Source organism: Ornithodoros turicata, chromosome 3 (assembly GCF_037126465.1).
Source record: "Ornithodoros turicata isolate Travis chromosome 3, ASM3712646v1, whole genome shotgun sequence".
Lineage (NCBI taxonomy): Eukaryota > Metazoa > Arthropoda > Arachnida > Ixodida > Argasidae > Ornithodoros > Ornithodoros turicata.
In genome coordinates, this window is record NC_088203.1 from 71,759,922 (window position 1) to 71,784,532 (window position 24,611).

At 45.5% G+C, this 24,611-nt stretch overlaps 1 protein-coding gene across 2 annotated transcripts; it reads right to left on the reverse strand.

Annotated features, from left to right (window-relative positions):
- On the reverse strand, nt 1–24,093 carry LOC135388598 (uncharacterized). Of its 2 annotated transcripts, none has more exons than XM_064618229.1 (12): nt 13,649–24,093; nt 13,369–13,573; nt 12,885–13,001; nt 12,739–12,792; nt 12,401–12,475; nt 12,213–12,316; nt 9,613–9,731; nt 8,494–8,644; nt 4,392–4,565; nt 3,918–4,052; nt 3,612–3,776; nt 1–1,793 (listed from the first exon to the last, which is right to left on the reverse strand). In XM_064618229.1, the coding sequence occupies exons 2-12, from the start codon at nt 13,526–13,528 to the stop codon at nt 1,461–1,463; spliced, it is 1,587 nt and encodes a 528-aa protein (XP_064474299.1). In that variant the 5' UTR covers nt 13,529–13,573; nt 13,649–24,093; the 3' UTR covers nt 1–1,460. The 2 variants fall into 2 exon arrangements, with proteins under 2 accessions (XP_064474299.1, XP_064474298.1); XM_064618228.1 differs by having other exon boundaries at nt 12,739–12,822.
- Nucleotides 24,094–24,611: the final 518 nt, after the last annotated feature.

Genomic DNA, 24,611 nt, shown 5'->3' on the forward strand with positions numbered 1-24,611 from the left:
GACAGTGTGACCATTTATTTTGTGTACTGTTTACAATGAGAGCTTTGTACGAGTTGACTATATGTAACAAGAATGAATTGAACTTCAATCCTACGGAACATCCAAGACATGAATGCAATATCTTAGCCGCGAACCTCAAGTGATATCAATACCACAAATTATCCCAAAAACGGAGTGCCATATTGGTGGAGCCTAACTGCACTCACTTAGACTTTGTTGGCTACAAACATATTTGAAAATATTGCACTGCACCTTGCGCAAAAATAAATAACGGGCTGCCTTGTGCACAGCCACAAATATATTAACCGTAACATTTGTATCAAACAACACTGTTATACCAAATACGAGGGTCATTTCATAACTAATGTACCATAATTTGCTACTGGCTGGCAATGTTTCACCCGAGCAATACCTTTTCACAGTCCAAATTTGTAGTATCCCTGGATGCTATGCGACTGCTGCGTCTCAACGTCGAGGATGCATTTCTATCCCAATGAGAGCTGCACTTTTGTTGGGTGCTCTTATATCTTGGGTACACACTCTGTTAGGCTCCACTAGCGAACAAAAACGTTGCCCACACATTGATTCTTTCAACTTGGGGAACAGGCCGAAGTCTGATCGACTTGCGTCTTGGCTGCAGTCCAGGTGAGGTAACAGCCCCCACTCGTACTTACTCAGCAACTAGATCACAGATAACCTCATGCTCACCTCAACCCAAGCCCACCAAGTTTCGGCCTGCTACCCAAAGTTGAGGGAGCTGATAAGTGGACGTTTTCCATCCCTGGAGGACACTACAGTATAGGAAGCGAGTGTTTACCTGAGGTGTAAGGACACTCAACAAATGCGCCCCTCTCAGCGGAATAGAAAACGTTCCTCTATTTTGGGACACAGTAATCGCACAGCAGGAATGCTACATAGACTGACTGGGAAAAGGGAGTACTCAAGTGAAAAACTGCCTGCCGTTAAGAAATTACTGTGCGTTATTTATGAAATGACCCTCATATATATATCAGTTACATTAAACAAAGGAGCTAAAAGGGACACAAGGAACAGGCACTTTGATGAGCAGACCAGAAGCCGTGAACCGAAAATTGCAGTCTTTGGTTCCTCACTGTGGGCGTAAAATACGACGAGTGTTTGAGATTACAAGATGAGATCCACTAACCGTCCCTGACGCTGCGAGAAAAAACAGAGTGGTTGACATGTATTTAAGCCACTGTGACAGCGCATAAAACAGCTGCTGAAAGCGTGCCCTGTTGTTTATGTCCCTCTTGGCTTTAACACTTTCAACGAATATGCATTCAAGGTAAAATGAAATGTCGCCAGCAGCTTCTAGTGATGTCAGTAAGACAGCTGTTAGGAAGGCTTGTTGGCTTTGTACTACGCTTATATCAGCGGGAAAACCACAAGAAGCCCAGTCATCCACTACGTCATCTCTATGTTATGGCAATGTGGGAAGACTAGCGGATAAGTGAAAGCAGGCTTTGAGCTTTTTGCGGTTCCTGACGGGACACACCGAGATGCTTCAGCAACATAGCAAGGCGTTTTGTCTGCAGAGCAGCGTTGAAATAAGAGTCCTTCACTAGCACGGTTTGAAGGAGACCCAGCGTTTGGCCATAAGCTTGAGGGTAGCTGAGGTTTTTCACATAGTACACACAGAGTACAAGAATGAGTGCTTTCTCCATACTGCAGCTACTGCTGAGGTCGATCGCTTCATGCCTTGTGCGGATTTCCTTCTTCGCAGTGAAGGATAGGCTGGGACCTGGCACACGCTGACCTTCATTTACGTCCTCCTGCGTGATGGTAAATGTGAATTAACCAATCATGCAAATGTACAGTCACCACAGTAGCTACCACATCAGCTTACCTAGTTATGGCCAACTACGTACGGGCTATCCAGAGTAACTATAGAAGAGGTTTGTCTGAACCAGAGCTGTCAAAGAAAAACTGGTGCCTTTGTCACAAGGACTGTGTTGCAAACAGGTGCTCCATTGTGAGACATGCCTCTTTGCAAGACAAGTGTTGTGGAAAAGACATTAGTTTCCTTTCGATAGCTCTGTTTGCGATGTCACTTTTATAGTTATGCTGGACACCCTGTATATCAGAAATACAGCCAGAGGTTTTTGGGTTTTATTTTTTTAGAAATTCATAGCGTAAAACTGAAGTCCCTGAATACTAAAAGTAGCGACAACTCCTCCTTCCCTCTCCCCCCGTACACGCTTCTCTCCCTTCACCTCGACAGTGGCACTGCCTGGATTGCTGCACCGTAGCAGACGACAGCCATGTTATAGCCGTGTTCAGGCAAGCAGAACATTACTGTTTGCTTTGTTTGCGCGTTCTGGATATGTCTTCATTGAATGACCTCGTCAAATTTAGTCCCTCTATGAAAAATGAAGTGTCAAGGGAAAAATAATTAAACGCATGAAATAAAGCACTCACTTGTCTGTGGCAGTGAGCCGATACATTGTAGTGAGGCACCACTCGCGTTGTAGGTGATGACCGTTAGGGGATTACTTATCAATTTTTACAAACTTCTCATTAAAAAAATACGACTGATAGGACGCCCTTTACCCCTTTTGCTTCTCAGTTTGTCGTTTCAGAAAGCACATTACTCTGAAAAATAAAACCTCTCTTTCCCATAGTAGGGACCTATCGATGTAATAAGAATAGATGTAGGAGTAGCTGTCGTAGAACATTGCTTAAGTAAGTTAGGTCGTGCTTTATTAAAGCTCCGATAAGCCATACTTTGGGTTAATTCGAACTATCTCAAAATTTTGTACGGCCTGCCATGCTTTAACGTATTCAAAAGCCGCTCAATCCACACAGCATGAGAGAACTGAAGTTCTGAGGCTGGAACAACATAGAATAGACAAATGCATACAAGGCCCCAAATTGCCTAAGAAATTAACGATTAAAGATGGAAGTCAAGAGTGAAAGGGGAATGAGTGAGAGAGAGTGGTTGATTTGTCCCTTCAGATGACGTGCCCTTAGAAGTCGCTGGGGAGGTGTGTTAGCTTAGCTCAATTGGTAGAGCCCTGGACCGGTACTCCCTACGCCTTTCTGCAGCAGGAATGGCGGCCCCGAAGGAGGCTCCGCACCACGTGATAGCGAAAGGCCAATGAAAAAGGCGAGATGCAGTAGACCACGTGAGGGAGGAGAAAAGCGGCGATCCTCAAAGGTATGCGCTACTTTTACGAAGCATAGGTGCTTTAGGTAAAACTGGGGAAATCAGTTCATGTTTGAAATACATGCTAATGTGGGTGGAATATTTTGGTACATTTCTTCACAGATCTTTAGCAATTTTTCATGGTCTCAAGTTTTTAAAGTTTCTGTATACCAATATTATTCCCATCCGACAAACAATGCTAAGAAGCAAACTTATAAACACGCAATCCAGAGGATAAGAAATTAGAACATGAAAATTTCCCGCCCTATTTTTGTCATGATGGTGGATTTTGTCACAACAATACTAACCGACAAATATTTTCTGCAATGACCTGAATGCATTAATGCTTACTTTCTCAAATTGCCCTTTTTGCACCTGTACCACTATTGCCTGTGAGGCTTTGATTATGGTGGCCCCCATACAAATTCAGGAAAAATTAACATACAAGTGTGATGAGTGCAGTTTTGCACTTCCTGGACCGTAGGTAGCAGTCTATGTCTGCAAAGCTTTCTCCACCATGCTCCATAATGAACTCTTGACGTACATGGTTCAACTTCGCCACCATTTCTTCGATCGAGAGCTGGAACCTTAGTTCAGCTTCAACGCAGAGCTGAAAGCAGGGGACCATAAGCTTCGACCTCATATGCAAATTCACCACACTTGGCGTGCATTCAATATGTGCTCAAGATCAGCTTTTCACGTGTGTAATTGTGCAAGGTATTTTCAAGTTCCAGTTGGCTAAGGCACATACCGCATCCTCGTTTAAGAAGTACACTGGCAGTCTCTCAGGGTATTCAAGTCTTCTCACTTCATAGGATAGACGCAACAGTTGTTTCAAGCGTGCCAGGTTGAAGCTTACTGTTCCGTGTTCGAAGCTTGCCAGTACCTGCAAAAAATAATGCTGCCATCGGTTGTGGGAACAGTCACCCAAGCAACACGTACACATCCATAGAAAAGGACTAGTCCCAAATTAGGAGCAAGATGGTATTTTTAGATAGGATGGAATTAGGAAGAGGAAGACGGGATTACTGCCACATCATCTGGCTTCTGATGTTCTATTCTGTGTTTCCACCTGTCCTAGGGGAAATTGATTATATCAATAGTAATTAGTAGATTTAAGCTCCCGCATTGATATTCGACCCGATGCCATCACGTCCGCGTCACTATCACAAAAATACAACAAAGATCATCCAATTCCCATCATGAAGATCTTGACAGCACTCACATTCAGCTCATTCTGTGCCTCGTTACAGCTCATGGCTGTCCCAAGAATTTCTACAGCGTGCATGCTGTTCTCTGTCGAAGGACACTGGGTATCTACCCCAGCCATGTTCTTGCTCCACTTTGCCCTTAGCCGCCGTATCTTTCGCTTGAGCGATAGCCGGTGCATGAATACACTCTGGAAGAAAACAGCGTACATTAAAGGGGGCAAGACAGCAGAGGACAATATGTAGCATTTGGAAACATTGATGATGCTCTGAAAGAGGGGTTTCAAACGCCGGGCCCGAGGGGAACCACATAGCCTCAATACCTGCCGTGCGGCCCATGAGCCCACCGCCCTCCCCCAAGGACGTCTACTTGGTTATATATAAATTAACCTTACAACTGCACTGAACTTCCTTCATTTCTTACTTCCGATAAATTGTTTAATTGGCGAAACCTCCCCACCTCACTTCATATAGATTTTTGGCCTGCTGGTAGGAACAAGGAAATTCCATTACACAAAGGACCAGATATACAGGGTGCATCACTAGAAACGGTTTCATCCCAGTCCGCCTATTCCCATTTTTCATGATCCTGATTGATGTGTAAAAAGTGGGGGACGGGGGAGCACCATTTGGCAAAGTGGGGCTACTGTGGAATCACATTATGCGGAATAATAACCCTGCTACACTAGCCGTTTCGATCACGGTTGACCTGAACGCAGTTGAGTTCCACCATGGTTGGGGCTGTTACGCCACTGCGCCAACCGTGGTCGAGTTGCAACCGTTGTTGGTTCTTGACTGAGCTCACTGTCCGTGGTTCAGTGCTCAACTGGCCAACAAGATGGCCGCCTCCCATCTCTCACTCTGCTACTTCGAGTTACTCCAAACTGAGCAGTGTGCAACGATAATATCCCAAAAAACGACAAAAAAAACAAAAACGAACAAAATGCAAGGCAGAGAAGCGGTGTAAAGCACAAAACACAAGACTGCGTTACGATTTGTCCCACATGTAACCACGGGAAAGAGGGGAGCAAAAACATCTGCTGATTTGTAATGTTATGTATTTGAGGCAATAATTTAGCAGATAACATAAATGCTTCAGCCATTCTTGCATCGAGGTGACCAATAAAGAGCTACAGATTTTCGAAGGAAATTTCTAGCCCTCAGCAGGACGGCACCGATCACCCGAACGTTGGGATCTAGCCGGTGAACGGTCCCTTATACCCGTCAGACTGGATGATAGGTTATACACAGTTAGAATTCGACGCAGCGTACACATGCGGGCTTGACCCTATCCCAGGACGAAGCTAAAGCAACGGTAATCTCACAACTATGTCCCTAGAGCTCACATTCAACACCTGTTCCTACTGCTCTCCCTTCGTGGTCATCCCTATGAAAACCGAACGTGTTATGGTCGTAGCGTAGTGGTACAGCGCGACGGTTCTTTGGTGGTGTGAACGTTCATGGGTTCGAATCCTACGGCCATTATTTTTTTTCGTTGTATCCTTCTTTTTACTTTTTTTCGTTGCGTTACATTAATGTGGATCATAGTGAGCCGGAATTAGGACACACACGGACCCGTGAGAGACCGCGGTAAGTTGCCTCTAGTCCGTTTTGTAGTCCCATCTGCAACGGGACCTCATAGCAGAAGGCTCTGTCGTATGCCTTTTTCCAACTAAAGCCTCATTTCGAGAATGCTTCTGCAGCTGTTTTGTTGTTGTAGAAGCCGCATGTTTCCTGCCGAACATAGCTGGCGTCGAACGCTGACACAGCAGAACAAAAGCAGTGTTTGCAGATATATCGGGATCACACCAAGCCAAACCTTGCAAAAAAAAAAAAAAAAACGGAGAGAAAGATATTGCATGATCTGATGCAAACTGCATACCACTTGAAAGGTCTGTAATCAGGAGCAGCATGATTACTTTGTTAGATTAGATGGCGCTATTTCCAACTGAGTTGTAGGGAGCCTCCATGGGTTGCTGCGGCTTCTCCGCTTTTCAGGGAGGAGACACCCTTTAACCGTGCCAACGCCGCCTTTCCTCCTCGCCCTCGTGCGGAGCGCGCATTTTGACTCCCAACTTGCTACGCGCTGACCATTGCCTGCTGTGTATTTTGCGCGTTCGAGCGGCCATCCGGCACATGTACACGCAAGTGATTGCATTTCTTCTGTACCTTAACGTCATTGTATGTTTTGGGAACAAATATCGCAGCACATCCCTCCGGAATTTTAAATCCAGCGTGCAACAAGCGTGTCAGAACTTCCTCTATTACTGCTGAAATCGGTCGTTCCACGAGTCATTTCCTCGGGTACCAGTGTTCCGACCCATTTTTTCTGCGTGTACCACGTTCGGGTCACAGTTCTTTTGCATTGGAATTTACGCATGAAAGTGCTCCTCCTTTCTTTCCTCTATTTCTTTGAGAACCACTGCTAGGGCTCAGTTCATCTCCGTATTGTTGGTATGAGGTCGTTGATCTGTCGGCTAAAGAGCTAGGTCGCGAACCAGCGTTTGCTCTTGTTTGAGCAGTTCCTTTTTGATTGAGCAAATACATTCGGTTGGTGGACGAAGACCAGCGTGCGTGGAGATCTACAATGCGCGTTGCTCGCATGATACGTCGTGCAGCAAAATGCCAGGGTGTTGTGTGCCCACTCTCCGAAAGGTGCGCATTTGTATCGCGTCCCAGCATCAAAAAAGCGGAAAGATGTTTGGCTCGCGCAAGTAAAGATAGCAGAACGGGAACCAACAAGGAGCTCGTACGTGTGCGATGTAAGCAAGCACCTTTGCAGCGTACAGTGTGTACCGTGTATTCCGGTATTGCTCAGTGGTCGTTTACGTTAAATTAAATTAAATTACGTTAAGTCTCCGGAAAGCCACAACAAGCTCATGGAGCTTCGTGAACACGTACGTGGTGCAATGAATCTTCGGTATATTTCGGGCACCGTGCAGCGTAGCACATTTCTTCGTACAATGCAATGTGAAGAGGCATTCAGGGCGATATCTGCTTCGAAACGCATTTATGCGATGCACTCACCTTTCAAGACTGTGTCGACTTTTATTCATAACAGTGGCGTATCTAGAGCTACCGGCGCCCATAGCAACATGGTTAACATGATGTCCTTGGGGATGCGTTTTCGTGTGGTCCGCACACTGGCGGGTGCTTTAGATCATTTATGAATGTGCCAGGTTGAGTGCCCGACCTGGCACATTCACACCCGACCACATAATGGCGCCCCTGTTCACCTGGCGCCCATGGCACCTGTCCACACCTGCCACACCCTAGATACGCCACTGATTCATAATAACGTGGACAATAATCCGGCTTGTGACCAACACAAAGAACTATATCATGTAATCGTGTACAAATTTGTACAACTCCGATTGAGGGTGCACTTGCGACAGGAGCACATGTTGGTAAAACAACGTCGTCCTCAAGCAAAACGGCACCAATGCGACCTAATTTCCATTTTTTTCTATTTCTATTCTATTTTATTGAATGAGATGTTGTAATAAAATCTGCTTGCAATTAACATATTTCTGTTGTCTATACACATTCCCATGTTTACTATTGTAAATCGTTGGTCGATACACGACTGCATGTGCAGGTGCAATGATGACTTTAGACAAACGTTACAAAGCATTAACAACATATTTTACAACCCATGACCAGCTCTACTAGCATATATGACAGTTTCGCTACGCCAGTATCCTTCATTCCGCTTTTACCCTCTTCCTGTCGCGAAAAATCGAGACAAACGCAACCCCGCCGCTGACGCCCAATGCGATGTGGGAGTCAAGATGCCGGCGCTCGTAGCAGACGACGGAGTTGTCGCCTCCCTGAAAAGGGGACGCGCATGGAGGCTCCCTACTGAGTTGCACCGCTGCTGTGTAACACATCTGACCCTCTGACTCAGCCTCATATATTTGCTGCGTGACAGTCGAGCTTGCATTCATGAAAGGCAAAGGAAGGGGGCCCGAGTGAGGAGGGCCACAGGGGCCTCTTGCATCTGGGTGCCGCGGACATAGTTATACTACTGCTCTTCTGTCCCAAAACACTTTTGTGAGACTGCCCATTCCTGTGCAACTCTACTCTGGTATTGATTACGCTGCAGAAACGAAGACTCACCCAACAGTACTTTGCATTCCTCTCCGCTTTCGAGCCAGGTTTGGCGCTAGGCCACAGTATGCATGGGTGACACTTCAGCAGGCACCGCCCAAGTGCTTTATATTGCTCTCTCAACTGCCATGGTGCTTCATTTATTATGAGTTGATTCTCACTGGGATGAAAGAGCATCACAACGTATGCCCACATTATTCACATGTCAGTCTAATCCCAAAAATTTTATCCCACAATCTTGCTCTAATATTGTGCCTCATGCATATCGGCGGAAGCCACAGCACAGCCACTTACTCATATAAGAAGCTGAAAAACAAGAACACAAAGGCAGAAGGGTTTGTTTCGGTCTCAAACACTGACAGATATCTTCAAGCTCTTCAATATTGTTAGTCTGGTGCAAGCAGTTACTGTAGAAGTGGTTTTTTCCCCGTGGAAAATATTTTCGCGTTTTCGAGCAGAGCTGCTTTGTGGATTGATTCGCGAGAACTTAAATTCGCGACACCGGTTTCCGGGAGTGCTTTGCTCTTGCATATCGTGCCGCCGTCAATACTCGGGCATATTTCGGCACGTACTAAGACATCCGTTGTTCACGTGGATTGCGGCATTCTAGGTCTATTCCTTTCTTCTCCTCACAGAGATGGGAGGAAAGGCCCCGTAGGAGGCCATAGTACTGGCCGCGTGCAAGTTAGCCAGTTTATTTTAGCAGTTCTTATTAATTATCACTCGGGGCACTGACCAGTTCGGTTGAGATGTGGTACTATCATTCAAGCTGGTTTTGAGAATGCGGGGAAAGGCATGTTCTGGCTTCGTGGTATAGTGGTATATTGCATGTATAGTGCAAAGCGTTTATAGGAGTAACAAAAGCATGATGAATTTTCATTTCATTTCATCTTGCCTGATGGGATAAATCAATCTTCTGCGCTTGCTTAAACTGCCTACGCTACATGGAGTAGAAAGGGTCTGGTAGTCGCGGTATAGCGTCGAACGCCGAACGATTTTCGCCCTCATATGGCCAGAGTTATTCGCGGGAACTTAAATTCGCGATATTGGAGGTGTGCGCGAAAAACGCGAAAAATAATTCCGCGCGAAAAAACCACTTCTACAGTAATTTTTCTAATTAATACTCACTCTAGGTATTCTATAAGCTCATCTTGGAGTTGCTGCTGAAGCATTTTTTCCATCTTCTCGGACAGAGATTTTCCTTTAAGAAGGGGTTGCACCATGGGTGAAAACTCTGGCAACGTAAACTGTGGGCGGCAATAAAGAGAAAAGAAGAAAAAAGAAACAGTCAAACACGTAAAACAGACTACACAGCGATATTTTAATATGAGTATAGTATATTCTTAACTGTTGCCGAAATTGTCAACCACTCACAGGGTGGCTTAAGGCACAAAATGTAAACATCTGGGTATGCAAATGACTTCAAGGTTCCGGTTGTAAGAAAAACACGGCCAGGGGTACAGAAGCTTGCCAGGATGCACGATTATATTGTGTTCTGTGAGTTGAAGAACAAACGCATTGATTTTACGTTTAAACTCCTTTTGCACCATCAGTTTTGTGAGGAGGTACTGATCTCTGTCACAACGTAACACCTGCACTACTTTCACAAACCGGATTTCTGCTGTTGGGGAACTAGCAATCAGAATATCTCCTACTCTGATATCAACGTTGTTGATCACCGTGCTAAATGCACCCATCACATCGGCACCAAGTAACTCAGCTGGCATGCCTGCTGAGACCATCTGCTCATTTACAGACACAGGAACTGTCAGCTGCTCAACATCTTGCTTGATACAGTAACCCTTCTTTGGTGCACCAGAACTATTCCACAGAGCCACAGATGAGTGCACTTGGTAAAGCTCACTAACAGAGTATGGCAGGTTCTTAAAGTTACTGAACTTCTTCGATTTTGGGATAGAATTTGTCGTCTCACAGCTCATTGTTGAGTGATGCTTTAGTGGTCCAAATTGTCTGACTTGCTCTACTAGGTGCACCAGCATGTGCATCTTTGGGATAAAATTGGATGCACCATAACATTCAATGAACAGATTACTGTGATCTGCCACTGCTGTTTCTAAATCACTTAAGCAGTCGACGGTCATGACTGGTGAGAAGCACACCTGAACGATCTGACACAGCAGCACAAGACATGATGCATGTGTACCTTCAGGTACAAGGTCATCTAGCAAAAAGGGAAGATGCAAAATGAGCACCAAGGCTGCACTTGCTGACGTGACTAAAGAAAGGTCAGCCTCAAGTGCACGTGGGTGATCGCTAGAGCTAACACTAGAATGAAACTTGAACTTCTGCAGACAGTCATTTAGAGTCCTACGCGTGAACAGGCAAGCAGTTCGTACACAAAACCTGAAGAAGAGAGACACTTCCCTAATGACAATTCCTTCTAACAGGATGTGCATGGGATCAAACAAAATGTCACCTGTCAGTGAAAAGTGCTGAAACCTGTTCAAAACAGAGTCACCGTTTAGACCAAATGTGGCAGAAAGCTTTTTGCGTTCACCTTCTGTTGATGCACTTTTGAGCTGGTCAACTTGTTGATGCACCTCACTGTCTGTCCTTAGTGGACATTGTGTGTGGTAGCTGTACCCCGTAATTTCAGAAGAGGGCACTTTGCATCGTCGACAACTTAACTGCACATTTGGCCCAAAAGACTCCTTAAAGCCTGCAATATTATGACAGGCAAGGCTGTCGCCCATCAGTGCAATAACTGCTCCGTTAAACAGTTCCGCACCTCTCACGGTAACAAAAGTCATTCCCTCTGATGACAAACGGTTTACGGTCTCAATGCATTCCGCAAGAAGCACTTCCTTAGCCGCTGTGGATTTCAAGCTTTTCGCATTGCCAATAGCAAGCAGGAATATATTTGACACTTGGGACCGCACAAAAGGTGGCATATTTGCAAAAATTACGTAAAATATTGTCAGTTTTCCTCTGTTTCCTCTTTTCATTCCTAATGGATTTGCTACTTCAATGTCGTCACAGTACAGCAGCATCTTGAGGGTGTTACGTTCTTTCCCCAGCAGGGCAGGATGCGACTTCACCCGCAAGCCATCATGAAAGTCTTTCAGAATACCAGTAGGACTAATTTCGCTATTTTGCGACAACCAACCATACAAATCAGGATGCTTTAACAAGTTACAAAGCAGCTGGCTGACAGGGACATAATATGCTTTTTTCCCATCCGGTAAAATAACCTGTTCTGGTTGAACATAGATGCCACGTCTGATGTACTCACGTTTTCTATGCTTGTCGCAAGACAGTGAAGATAGCTCACAAGGAATACTACAAAAAGCCATAATACTTGCTACAGATACTACAACTGCATCAATGGCTTTCTTTGATGAACGATGGTTCCCCTCTAAGTTGCGACAGAGGTCTAGAAGAAGTGACTCAACGTCATCACATAGAATATTCTCAGCAGTGTTTGAGCTGTCATGACCTGGAGGGCTACTTTGACTGTCACATACATCAGATGTGCCAAATTCTAAATTTAAGACTGGAGCATCAGTCCTTGCGGATAGGGGCGATGCAGGCACCATTGCACGGCACACAGCTACATGTTCCTTAAAACGTTTAGCGTACCGTATGCTGCTATGGCAGTGCGAGCAAATAAATGAGGTGCGACTACACTCTGAGCAATTTTTGGAATGCACCCTGAAACGCTGATAGTTTGTCGTAGAGAATCCACAGTATCCACAAGTGTTCAGCACCTTTTCTCTGGAGGACTGTTCTACCGCGGCACGACAAACATTTTCAACCGCCTGCAGTATCGATGATGTTCCAAGGGGATGCTCCTGAGAAGTGCTTGGCATTTCTGCAAGTACGACAAGTTTATGTTGTAAGTATATAGCACTGATTTTTGCTTGTGAAAGCAGGTAGCAAAAGTTCACATACATACCTGCCATACCCGAGCTGTCATCCACCATCATATTACCACCACCAGTTCTGATAGCAGATGTGCAACCTGCAGTTCCTGCGAAATAGACCACTCATTAGAGCACCATCTACGCACCAAAGTCAGCCGCTGGCTATCTGTGGCGCAGTTCTTTTTTTTTTTTACTTCGAAAACATGGCTGAAAAATTTCACACACATGGTATGGCTGTGATACCTTGACATCACTTATCGGTAAAAAAAAGCAGGCTACTCGGGCCTTGGCAAATTTTTGAAGCGGTGGAATATTACTCCTTGTCGTAAGGAAACTAAACGCCTATTTATCTACAGAATGCTGGACAAACCTGCTGCAGCCGTTGGGCCCTGACATGGTTCTTCTGTGGTGGAACTCTGACTTCCTGCAAAAACAGATGTAACCTCAGCAGAGGCTAAATTTGTGTTTAGTTTAATTTTCACAGAACAAAACAGTTATGATATATCACTCCTTTACCTGAAGTGTTTAGAACAGAGTGAGCAGAAAAAGGCAGGTCTGGTTGTCTTCGCCCTGAAGTGATCAACTCTAATGTTGACTCTGTTCGCTGGGTGCGTTCTGTGCTTGCAAATATGTCTGAAACAGATACTTTAATTATGCAGTGGCGGGTGAGCTCATCATACACAGCCTGTAGCTGTAGCAGAAACATACTTATTACCCACTGTTGATATGTGGCCTAAAACTACCAACTTAATTTGAAAGCAATTGAAACTACTTTTTCATTATAAAATAATGAAATAGCACAAACTCAGTAGTTAGATTACAGTATTTAACAAGCTTTCATTTACTTTCGATTAAGTAGCTGCTAGCATGTAATTACCTAAAGAGTATTCTAACTAGTAGTTTAACTACATGCAGTTGAACTGCTGCTCATCACTGTTTATAACCTTGAACCCCCACTTTGAGGTCTTCTCTACGACAATTCACTTTCAAGACTACTCACCAACCGCGACGTGAGACACAGGGGAGTGTCCACAATATTCGCACCATCCTGGCGGGAAAGGCCCTGACGTCCACAGCTCAGTGCTCCTCATGAATGATGTGCACTCACAGGTTGTGCACGCACCCCGGACGGTGCCTCTTACGTCCTTGTTCGTGCTCATTGTATGAGGTCCAGGGCGTCTCGGACGTAAGATGCGTCACGAACGCTAAATGGAAACTACGTGTCCCGAAAATGCTCCTAGGAATCCCTCATGGCGTAGATAAGCTTTACACTCACTCACCTGAATACCATTAACATGTGTGGGCTAAGACTGCCGATGGGGGAAGCCAATAAGGCAGATCCTCTGCTTCACACAAAGCAAAACGACGGCAGACGAAACCGCGGAACGCATGCGAAACGTGAAACCACGACGGACGCACGGACGTGAGACGATAGGCCGCATAAACGATTTTATTACTTTCGACACAGTCAGCATACGTCGTCAGGCAATTCCAGAAAAACAAATTAGAAAAGCAAATTAAAAGTAATGTCGCAGTATAAAAAGGTTTGTGGGCTCCGTGGAGGTAGGAAAGCCAGGAAAGCTTTCCTACTCCGCAGTCGTCATCCGGTTCCGCCGAGAAAATCTAATCCGAAACCGCACGCAGTTCACACGTTGTTTCGTTGTTTGTAGGCCGTGTCACTCGCGCATTACAGATCGACGAAAATTTTGTCATCTTCATCAGGTACAGAAGGGCCGCTCTCCCGTTTCATTTAGCAGGTACATGCCTCACTCAGCGGGTACAACGCCCGGTACCTGACTTGTACCCCATGGACTTAGAAGCTTGGAAACTTCTTTTGTGCATGCGGCTCTGTACCCGTTGCAAAGTTCCCTTCGTGTTCGCGTGTCAGTTGTGTACCTTTTGCGGTGGCGCCTGGTACTACAGGGCCGGTACACGTGCGGTACCCAACGGGGGGCCGATTTAGAGTGTACATACGGTACATTCAGCAACCAACAAAGAGCACAGCTGCAAAGAGGTGAAGCACACTAAAAGGGTCATTATTTGTACCCCATAAAAGTGCGATACGCGAACTCGCAGAACAGGCCTGACGCTGCGTCACCCCCAGATCACGGGCAGCAGAGTGACCTTGATAGTCACCCTTGTAGATGGACAAGCCTTTCTGTCCGCCTTACGTAAGGTTTATAGCGTCAGCTATGAAGTAAGGGTGAGAAAACTGCAAATCAGCTTCTCCGAAATAGCGTCAAACGAAAACCTGGATAAATTTGGGTCCTCAATGACAGGTGTGGACGGCTTAGGTATGTCGAACCGCGTAGCCGCGATCATGATCGAGTGCAGATCCAGATTAGGACCCGGCTTCGTCAACACCGGTTAACTTTGAACCGAGATCAGGGGTTGCTAAAACTTGCAGTTAACACTCAATTCTTGTTTACAAACGTTAGTTGGTGACGTGGTGAATGTTTCAGTAACAATAGCTCCCTTTAGTGAAGCAGAGTTTAGCGTCAAATTTAAGTTAAGGGACCGTTGATCTCAGTTCAAATGTTAATCGGCGTTGGTGAAACCGGGCCTCGGCGTGGCAGTGCGAACGCTGTACTAGAGATGCTGTATGTGAGTTCCCGAAATTGCCAAAAAAAACTTTAGCATGGCGGCACTCTCGGCGTCCTTCCAAGTGTTTCTAAAACGTCGTTGTCTGATCCCCTTCATGTGGTGCCACAGGAAACTTTTAAGGTAATAAAATATAGAGCCTCTGAGCTGAATGCCACATCAGCAATTCAAACTAAAGTATATATACTGATACTTCTGTCAAGCGTCGCACACCGCCGTCTGTTAGTGAGTCTGGCGTGTGCCACGTGTTAGTATTTGTTAGCTGCTGTACATTACAGGATATTCTCGAGAGGTAACTGATAGTGTATGCTTTTATGAAATATTTTCCAGAGCCTGATAAGGATGTTCAATCAAAAGTCAGCAGCAAAAAGGTCAGGGTGAATAAAATTCTCGACACAAGCGAAACTGAAGATGACATCCAGGAACAGGCGAGTTGCTGCAATGTCCACCTTTCGCTAGAAGGCGAGAGGTGACTTTTGATATTGTTCTTCGCTCCACACACGTCACAGTTGTCTCGCGACGTAAAGCCCCCGAATTATTGAATCTCTGCTCCACAGCCACCACCCAAGAAGAAGAAGAAGAAGAAGAAGAAAAAAAAGGGACACGAGAGTAGGAAGCTGGATCCATTGCACCTCATTCAGAAGAAATAAAATCAAGGTAAAAATGTGCACTGAAGATCTCCAATATTCAAACAGGGAAGAACAGCCAAACAAAGCCAGGCAAAGACAGCTGCTGATCATACCTATGGAGTGGTTGAGTACCCAGAGGACACTGTCCTGAAACAACACAGCACCATTCGCCTCCTCAGGGCCGATAAATATGTTGAGCTTCAGCGATTGCGACAGCTAAACATGCCCTTGTAAGAGAAAATGTTGGAGGAACTTCTGTTTTACCTGGGCGTCTTGGCACCACCTAAAGATTCTGAATATACTGTACATTCCTCTTTGTTTCGTTGCTGTACAGCTTGCTTTCGCCTTTTCTGTCATTTACCTTTTAAGATGTGGCGCATCAATGTTTTCTTCCTTTTTTTTTTTCAGGAGGTAATTCTCAATTACCAAAAGAACTCCCGAAGTGTAAACACCGTTGTTGTTTCATCAAAGCCGGTGCCTAATTGTGATAACAAATCTCTGAGGGCTGCTTTGATGTGGTCTCGCGGGCTACTTGTGTGCGAGATTGTGACTGCGATGGGGCAATGGATTAAAAATCAAAACTAATTTAAAAATTGCTGGTTTACTATAGATCCAGACAAAGTTGTAGGCCGTTCTTCAAACCTAAGCTTGGTTTTGAAAATCCTGGAAATTATCATACTTATAGGCACATACTTTTATATGCACGTACTGGCTAGATTCTGCGGTGATGACACCAGACCAAGGCAAAGCCGACTCCAAAGAGCGCGGGAAACATGTACGCTGGTGATCTACGTACTATGTGACCATACAACGTACTACGCACGCTACGTACTATGTATACAAGTGAACATCATGGACTAAACAGGAACAGATAGCACCCTCAAAGCGCGAGTCAAACGTGCTATCCAGCACGCGACGGACACACCTTACGCATGGTCTAAGTGTGTTTCCATCATATTTGTATATAAGTCCAATTGGTTTACAGCACCAGGCCCGTGCTTGCCCTGAGATGACTTTCAGTGACTTTGATGCTTGTACTTAAGAAGACGTTGTCTATGATTAAACTTCAGTTGAGATTCTACAGTTGTCCTGTATACATCCTTCTATGTCCTTGTCTGCTTGCTTCATTTCGCCATCGTGACCTCGTACCAACCGCTCCGGATTTTTCCTACTGTGCCCCACCATCTAGTCTGACACACCCCATAATGCAGAAAAAGTCTGATACACCCTGTATTGCAGTCACAGGACAAACACATGGGTAGTGCACTAACAACAGCAATTTTTATTAGGACTAATTTATGTATTTATACAGTACAGCGAAATTGTTTTTCCCTTTCTGATAAGTTTACCAAGGCCATGCTCACGCATTCCTCATCTCCCTCTATACTACCAAGAACGCCTCCCATATTTTTCTGTCCCAAAAATGGTCCAGAGCCCGGGGATTATCATATTACTTGATGTATATTTTGCACACCGGCATACAATAGTAATACAATGACATGAAATGATGTTCCGGGGCTCAAGCGAGCCCCATTATCTGAAGTAAAATGATCACAATATCACTCGTCAGCTACTTGTTAAACAATGTGGTAAATGTGCCAGAATACATGGAGCCTCCACGTCGGTAGCGTGCTCTGTTTTTCTTACATGTAGGTCTTTGGGTGTGTGTGTGTAGGAATCCGGAGTCTTGGCATATCAGAATGAACCAGGATGTATGAATACACACCCTGGCCCGCTCCCAGATTTCTACGCCACATTGTTTAAAAAGTAGCTGACGAGTGATATTGTTATTATTTTACTTCTGATAGCTTAGAAACTTAAAAGATTCCTTAGATTGGTTAACAGGCCACTGTCTCAAGTCAGCAGAAGGTTATCTGAGGGCGTGCACATTCAGTATTCCGCACGAAAAGACACCGTTCGGGTTGCATACTGCTACTACCTTGAAAGAAACTTTGTTGTTGTTCATACAGTAGAGAGGAAGTATGCTGATGTTAAAGTGCTGTAGGGAAGGACCGACTTGTTTTCGACACCGCTTCGATCAGGCAAGATGGGCATTCACAGGTTCTGCAGAGTATCCTCCGAATGGCATGCTGTAAAAGGACTACTGGAAGCTACGCAATGTGTATGTATGTTTGCCTTATGAGGAGGACTATGTGGCACTCTGTAAAAAAATACTGCGATTTCTACGGGCGTTTAATAGTATCTGACGTCAAGTGTTGTATCCGGTAACGCCCTAGCTCCCGACATAGCAGCAGACAGACCACCAACCCCAAGAACAGTCAAAAACGGAATCTTTTATCACCAGACAGAACAGGTTACATGAGTCACACCAAACATGGGTATAGCAGTAGCGTCTAGCAGGAAAGATGCTTATCGGTTTCTGCTACACCTTCCTTTGTTGTTGTTGTTGTTTTTACAATCCAGGGATTTCTAGTCTCAAAACAGAACCCACTCTTCAAACATTAAAATTGCAAAACCGTTCAAACATGTGACATAATTCAAATTGCAACTCTTCAAAATGGCAAAAACTTCAAAATCGAACCACCAAGTTGCTTATACGCGAGCCTTTCCGGTTGTTGTTTGTGACGGCTACTTCACCTGAGGGTAGGTTCGCTAGATTCCGCACACGTGGTGTACCCCTCCAATTCATCATCCGACTGCTCACTTATCGCGGGCTCTTTTCCAGGGCCGTCGCTTTCCACATCAGAGTCGTCTGTATCCGAGGTATTTAAGCTGACGCTTACATCAGTCGTGTGGCTCTTGGATGGTAACTTTTCCGTCTGGACACCTCCAGATGTTGGGTCCTCTCCAGGTGCATAACGAATACGGAGATGATCGGCGAGCACGAACCTCACTTTCCCTTGAACAGAAGCCACATAGGTGACTGCGGTGATCACACGGATGAATACGGAGATGATCTGCGTGCACGAACCTCACTTTCCCTTGAACAGAAGCCAGAGCGGTGAGTGCGCTGATCACACGGATGACTTTTCCCTTTGACCAGCTCACTTGTTCCCCTCTGACATTTTTCACCCAAACGTACTGACCGACTTGGAAGGTCCTAGATGGCGCACGCCTCTTGTCGGTTCTTCTTTTCACCCTTATTTGTCATTGCTGGCGATCGCGGTGCTGTTCCCGTGCCCTCTGTCTGGGACGAGCCTTTCCCAGAGTTTGCGGTTTCAGCTGTACGAGCCTTGTCTGTGGAGTCCTCCCCAAAAATAGCTTCGCAGGCGAACAGTCAGTTGTGCGGTGTGGTGTGTTTCGATATTGGAATAAGAACTCGGACAATTGTTGCAGCAGGCTTCGCCTCGTTGCATTTCTCCGATCCACGAGGAGACTTTTCAAGAGAGCTTTTTTAACCGTCTGTACGTTCCTCTCGGCCAAGCCATTGGATGGCGCATGATACGGTGGCGTCTTTACATGGATTATTCCGTGCATCCGAAGAAAAGACTCGAATTCGTCGCTGACAAATTGGGGGCCGTTATCAGTCACGACCGAATCCGGTAGACCCAACTGCGCGAAAACGACACCTAGCCGCTCAATAGTTTCATCAGACGTAGTCGAACGCATGAGCACAACTTCCATCCATTTGGAGTAAGGGTACATTTATGCTGCAGCATCGCTGCTCGCTGCAGCTTCAAGCACATCGCTGCTCGCATAACCGCTAGGGTGCGTTTACCCTGCAGATTGCTCAAGATGCTGCTCGCTTTCGCTATATCAGCCGCCTAGCAGCGTTCACTGTGGAAGGATGGAAACGAGGAAAAGTGGGAAGGAGGAAACCGACTTCATCACAACCAATCGCAGGTCGGATTTCAAGACGCCAGTCATCAATGATACCAGGAAGACAAACATGTTTACATTCCTAGGTGCAGCGAGCAGAGCGGCAAGCAGCGGCGAGGATAAGCGAGCAGCCAGGCTGCAGGGTAAGTGCACCAACAGAAAGCTCTGTGTTTGACCTGTCATCGCCAGAAGTCAGGTAGTCCCCGGGCATGTTCAAACATGTTTGGCAGCATTGTTGTGGCCATGATCATGGCGTGCATCTTTGGCAAGCAGCGATGCTGCAGCATGAACGCGCCCAAAGAGATACATGTGTTTGTTTCGTCATCGCCAAACAGCGATGTGCCATGTGCCAGCAGCGATGCTGCAGCATAAATGTACCCTAATCGTCCACCAAGATAAGAAGATTCACACCATTCTTGACAGCAATTAAAGTCAAGATGAATTCTTTGGAACGGCCGGGTGCATACGGTCCAAGGTTGTAAAACAACTGGCTGCGCAGCATTTTGGACTTCCTGGCAGATTTCGCAGTTCCTAACCACGTTCTCAATCACAGCTTCGAGACTAGGCCACCACACGTGCTCGCGCACAGTAAATTCAAAAACACCCTTTCTGGGTAAAAAAAAGGTGTTTTTAAGCAAATACACCTTTTTTAATTCCACAAAGATAACCAAAGGCCGCAAAAATGGTGCTAAAAAAGGTGTATGAGAAAATACACACTTTATTACACCAAGTGCTGTATCAAAAAGGGTCTTTTTATGCGTTACACCTGTCTTTACACCCTTCAAGTAACACTGGTGTCGAAAAAGGTGTTTACGTTATATACACCCTTTCTACACTGGTGTTGAAAACGGTGTTTTCATTCGTGAGAGAAAAATTACATTGGCTTGACAGCTCCGCTCATTAGGTAATCACATTATAGACGATAGCTTGAGTTGAAAACACAATATTTGACAGGGAGGGATGTCAGGAAGCTCGCTGATATCTCGACTCGTTACAGGCGTACGTGTTAATTGCAAAGACACATGTTCGTCACCGTTACAGACGAGTTTTACTGCACTAAGCTTAGCGAATATACTCCAACGAACTGCATTTCAGTATATGATCAATCTGGTACGCCAATTTAGGCTACCGAGAGTGCTCGGGCTCATTACAGGCATCGTCTGAAGATGGCAGCATCGTAACGCCGCTCATTTCACGAGCACGGACGGCGTTACGATGTTGCGATCTTCACCTCTTCCCTTACATATGTCCAACTGTTTTGTTTTCATTTTATTTGAATTGTTCTTTTTTTTTGCTCACTCAGAGTGTTGCTAGGACGATGAGGGTTGCCAGTGACGCACTGCGCTCCAGTTTAGGTTCTGCTGTGGAACCACGGCTGGAACTGTGCCGTCGCTAGGGTGGTTGTTGCCATACAAGCAAAAACGTCGGACTGCATGGCTCGGCATGCTGCCGCGGGAGCTTACACCCTTTCGAAAGGGTGTAAGAGTGTTAAACACCCTCCTAAAAGGGTGTTTAAACAGGAGCTTTTTGCAAAATACACCTTTTTGAAAGGGTGTTACAGTTGACGCGGTGTAAAAAAGAGTGCCAGCCATAGGACAAAAAGGTGTAAGCGGTTTATACCCAAAAGGGTGTTTTTGAATTAGACCGAACTGCGCGAAAACGACACCTAGCCGCTCAATAGTTTCATCAGATGTAGTCGAACGCATGAGCACAACTTCCATCCATTTGGAGTAATCGTCCACCAAGATAAGACGATTCACACCATTCTTGACAGCAATTAAAGTCAAGATGAATTCTTTGGAACGGCCGGGTGCATACGGTCCAAGGTTGTAAAACAACTGGCTGCGCAGCATTTTGGACTTCCTGGCAGATTTCGCAGTTCCTAACCACGTTCTCAATCACAGCTTCGAGACTAGGCCACCACACGTGTTCGCGTGCTAACGCTTTCATTCGCGATATGCCCGGATGTTGCTCGTGTAGCATCTGCAACACTCTCTCCCTCAGCGTACTGGGAATGACGATACCTGCGCCCCAGACGATGCAGTTATCTTCAATTGTTATCGCCTCTTTCCTCAGCCACCTTAGTTTCCAAACTTCATCTGGCGTTTTCTTCGGCCACCCCGCTTGAACATATTTCATTACTTGTTGCAACTGCGTTTGCTTTTTCGCTTGATCTTGGACCAATGCGCAGTTTAGTGGCCATACTTCAAGCGGCTGGAAGTACACTCTTAAATTTAAAACACCCTTTAGGGTGTAATCCGGGTGTAACTGGGGTGTAAACTAATTTTTACTCCCAAATTACACCAGCTCGAAGAAACATCCTGGGATGAGGGGTGTTAAATGGGTGTAATAATAACGTAACACCTTATTTACAACGTCCACTGAGATCGGGTGTAAAAGAGGCGTAAAATGAGTGTAGCGGGTATAGAGCTTTTACATAAACTGTATTTCTTTTGAAAGCACAATGATATGCTTCATGTTACCTACTATTGCATACAATAGGGCACCTCAGTAGAAATTTTGAGTCTACACTCTAAATCCTGTGACGAACATGTGCCGGTTAAAAAAGTTACCTCAGAAAGTACAGCCGGTACACAGCCGTAACCGTCTGGAAGCAGCCGTAACAGCTATCAAATAGCAAGCTCAACGATCCCTATTGCCAAATATGTGTGCCCCGCTGAATAGTATGTGTGCCTCCTGAGCCGTATACTCGTGTGCTTGTCGAATAATCCGTGTGCCGGCTATGTGTGCCTTCGCTGGAGCGTACTACGTTGTTCCGCGCCCCGCCCGTGAGTGAGGAGTGACGTGGCACCGCGTATTCTACCGCAGTGCATTCGTCGCTGCGTGCGCTGCAACCTCGCCTTTGAAAGGACGACAACCTTGCTTTTCAATTACAAGTTTAATGTTTGTTTAAGGTAAGTCAACCTGGCTGTGATGCAACGTACGACGCCTGCGTTTTGCTTGTGTTTAATAATCGTTCTGTTGCAGACGATGGACACATTGCAAATGGCGGCAGGAGTGGATCGTCTACATCGGTGAAGCGACGATTTATATTACAAGCGAGGCTAATTGTATTCTTTCGTTATAGGTGAACGTGGGACTGTATCGACTGCAAGGACGTGAGTTACAAAAAGCTGTAATATTCTAGCATTAACGTTTGAACAATACCAGCGTGATGTTCACTTCGGTTTCTTTACAGGTAGTGTCCTGTCTCAACGGTCACGCATATGCCTGCAAAACTGCAACTGCTTGTCACATCGAAGAGTGGTCTGGTGCCACATGCTCGGACAATTATTCGTCGGCCATTTCGTTTGAGGAACTGTCGTGTTCGTCACTAAGGATGATCTTGGTTGAGCTTTGCAGTGCCAGCCTGGTGCATCGGAGGGGTTGTGTCCATGCAACGTGTGCTCCATATGTGTGTGCTGGGATTAGTGAACCGTGTATGCTTTCCATTCGGCCAACGATGATGTACTGGATGAAATTTAGAGGTATGTGCACGCCAAAAAAATTTGGTGTTTCAAGTTCAATGTTCTTGGTGCATTTTTCCCCCCATTTTCTTCTTCTTCATTTTTCTTTTTTTTCTTTTTGTGAAGCCTGGAGATCATTTTCTGTTAGAGAACTCGAGAGGCATAATGTGTCTCGCGTATTAATTGGTACAAGTATTCCTTCATTACGTCCGGTACACTGTGGCTCCTGGCGTCAGCAGCGATGTCGTACCAGTTGTTTCAGGGGGCACAGGACACCTACAGCTTTCGCAGGCTTCCTCTTGAAGTCATCTGGTGCACTTTTTTTAGAAATGTGCCAGTTGATCAGGCTGCACCTATCCGTCAATGGGTTTAGAATGTACATTGTACCTATTTGAGACATATTTGTCTGAAGTTTGGGTTTCTGGCTTTCACAGCATTTTGCAGCCTCTGTGAAGAGTCGTTGCAAGTAGTAAGCAGCAGGCAGGTCGGGAAAAATCTGCTGTGCCTGTTTATTACTCACTACCTGCAGCATGCCGCAGAAAGCAGCGAAACCATGAAACCCAAATGACAGACAGTATGTCGCCAGCAGTACATGTCCAGCTCAATATGACTTTTTTTCAGAGCATTCAAGAAAACCTGTGAAGCGAAAAAGCCGCTGCTCCTTGCTCGCTCTTTCGCTGCTCTGTGAGGGCACATTAAGCTTTGGCACACTTTGATATACTGGCATCAGGAGTTTTAAAGCAGTGTTGCCCAGCAGGACTTTGCATCATTCTTGTTGAATGTTTCTTTTAAGACCCCAGAACTAAGGGAGACCGAGCTTTGTTATGCAGTGCACAAAGCAGGTGCTTTGTATTCTGGCAAGCAAGAGATTCATGCCATATATATATGGCTTCGGTGGTAATAACGGTTCTAGTATTGATATGTGGTGTTTGTCTGGTTTGGCCTCATTAGCAATACAAAGGATTGTAACTGCGGTAGCAATTTGACCTCAAGCACTATGAAATAAAGAACCTGTATACTTAACCTACGTCTGGACTTTTCTTTTCAGGTGCATTTCCCAAATGCTGCAGTGGCTGTGCATTTGGTGCTCGTGGAAATTTCTTGTGTCCACAGTAATTAGCAGAGAGGCACTCCCCTGAATTATGTATGAGTAACTCAACTCCTCATTTATTGGACTGCGTACATGTGCATAGATTCACAGTTTCTGGCACCTGGCATTTATGAGAACTATAGCATCTATCTCTCAAGTAGCACATGTATTACTTGACAGATAAACAACACCTTTTTGAAGGGTATAATATTACCATGGGTGTTAAATTACACCCTAAAGGGAGTGAGTTATAGCACTTTTGGATTACACCCTAAAGGGTGTTTTTGAAGTAGCAAATTACACCCTTTTTTGAGGTTGCAGCCGGTGGAAAAGGGTGTGATATTACACCCTGAAGGGAGTGAGTTATCGCACTTTGGGATTACACCCTTATTACACCCAAAAGGGTGTAAAAAAATTACGAGTGTAGTTCAGCATTCTCTCCTCTCCTTCCGTCGTTTGCAAGGGTAGACGCGATAGGGCGTCTGCGTCTCCTATGGACCTTATCGTAAACTCCTATGGACCTCCTTTTTGGTACCTTATCGTAAACTGGTACTCCGCAAGCAAGAGCCTCCATCTGTGAATGCGTGCTGTAGCAATTCCTGGACACGTGTACTTTGGGCCCAACAACGACGTCAACGGAGAATGGTCTGTCACGAGCGTAAACTCGCGGCCGTAT

What these genes read in the sequence shown, in the direction of transcription:
- LOC135388598 (XM_064618228.1), bottom strand. Translation starts at nt 13,528, where the DNA reads ATGAGCACGAACAAGGACGTAAGAGGCACCGTCCGGGGTGCGTGCACA. An exon ending in GGGCCCAACGGCTGCAGCAG is followed by an intron (nt 12,476 to 12,738) that starts GTTTGTCCAGCA and finishes TCTATTTCGCAG; the next exon opens with GAACTGCAGGTTGCACATCT. An exon ending in AAACTGCACTCATCACACTT is followed by an intron (nt 1,794 to 3,611) that starts GTATGTTAATTT and finishes ACCATCACGCAG; the next exon opens with GAGGACGTAAATGAAGGTCA.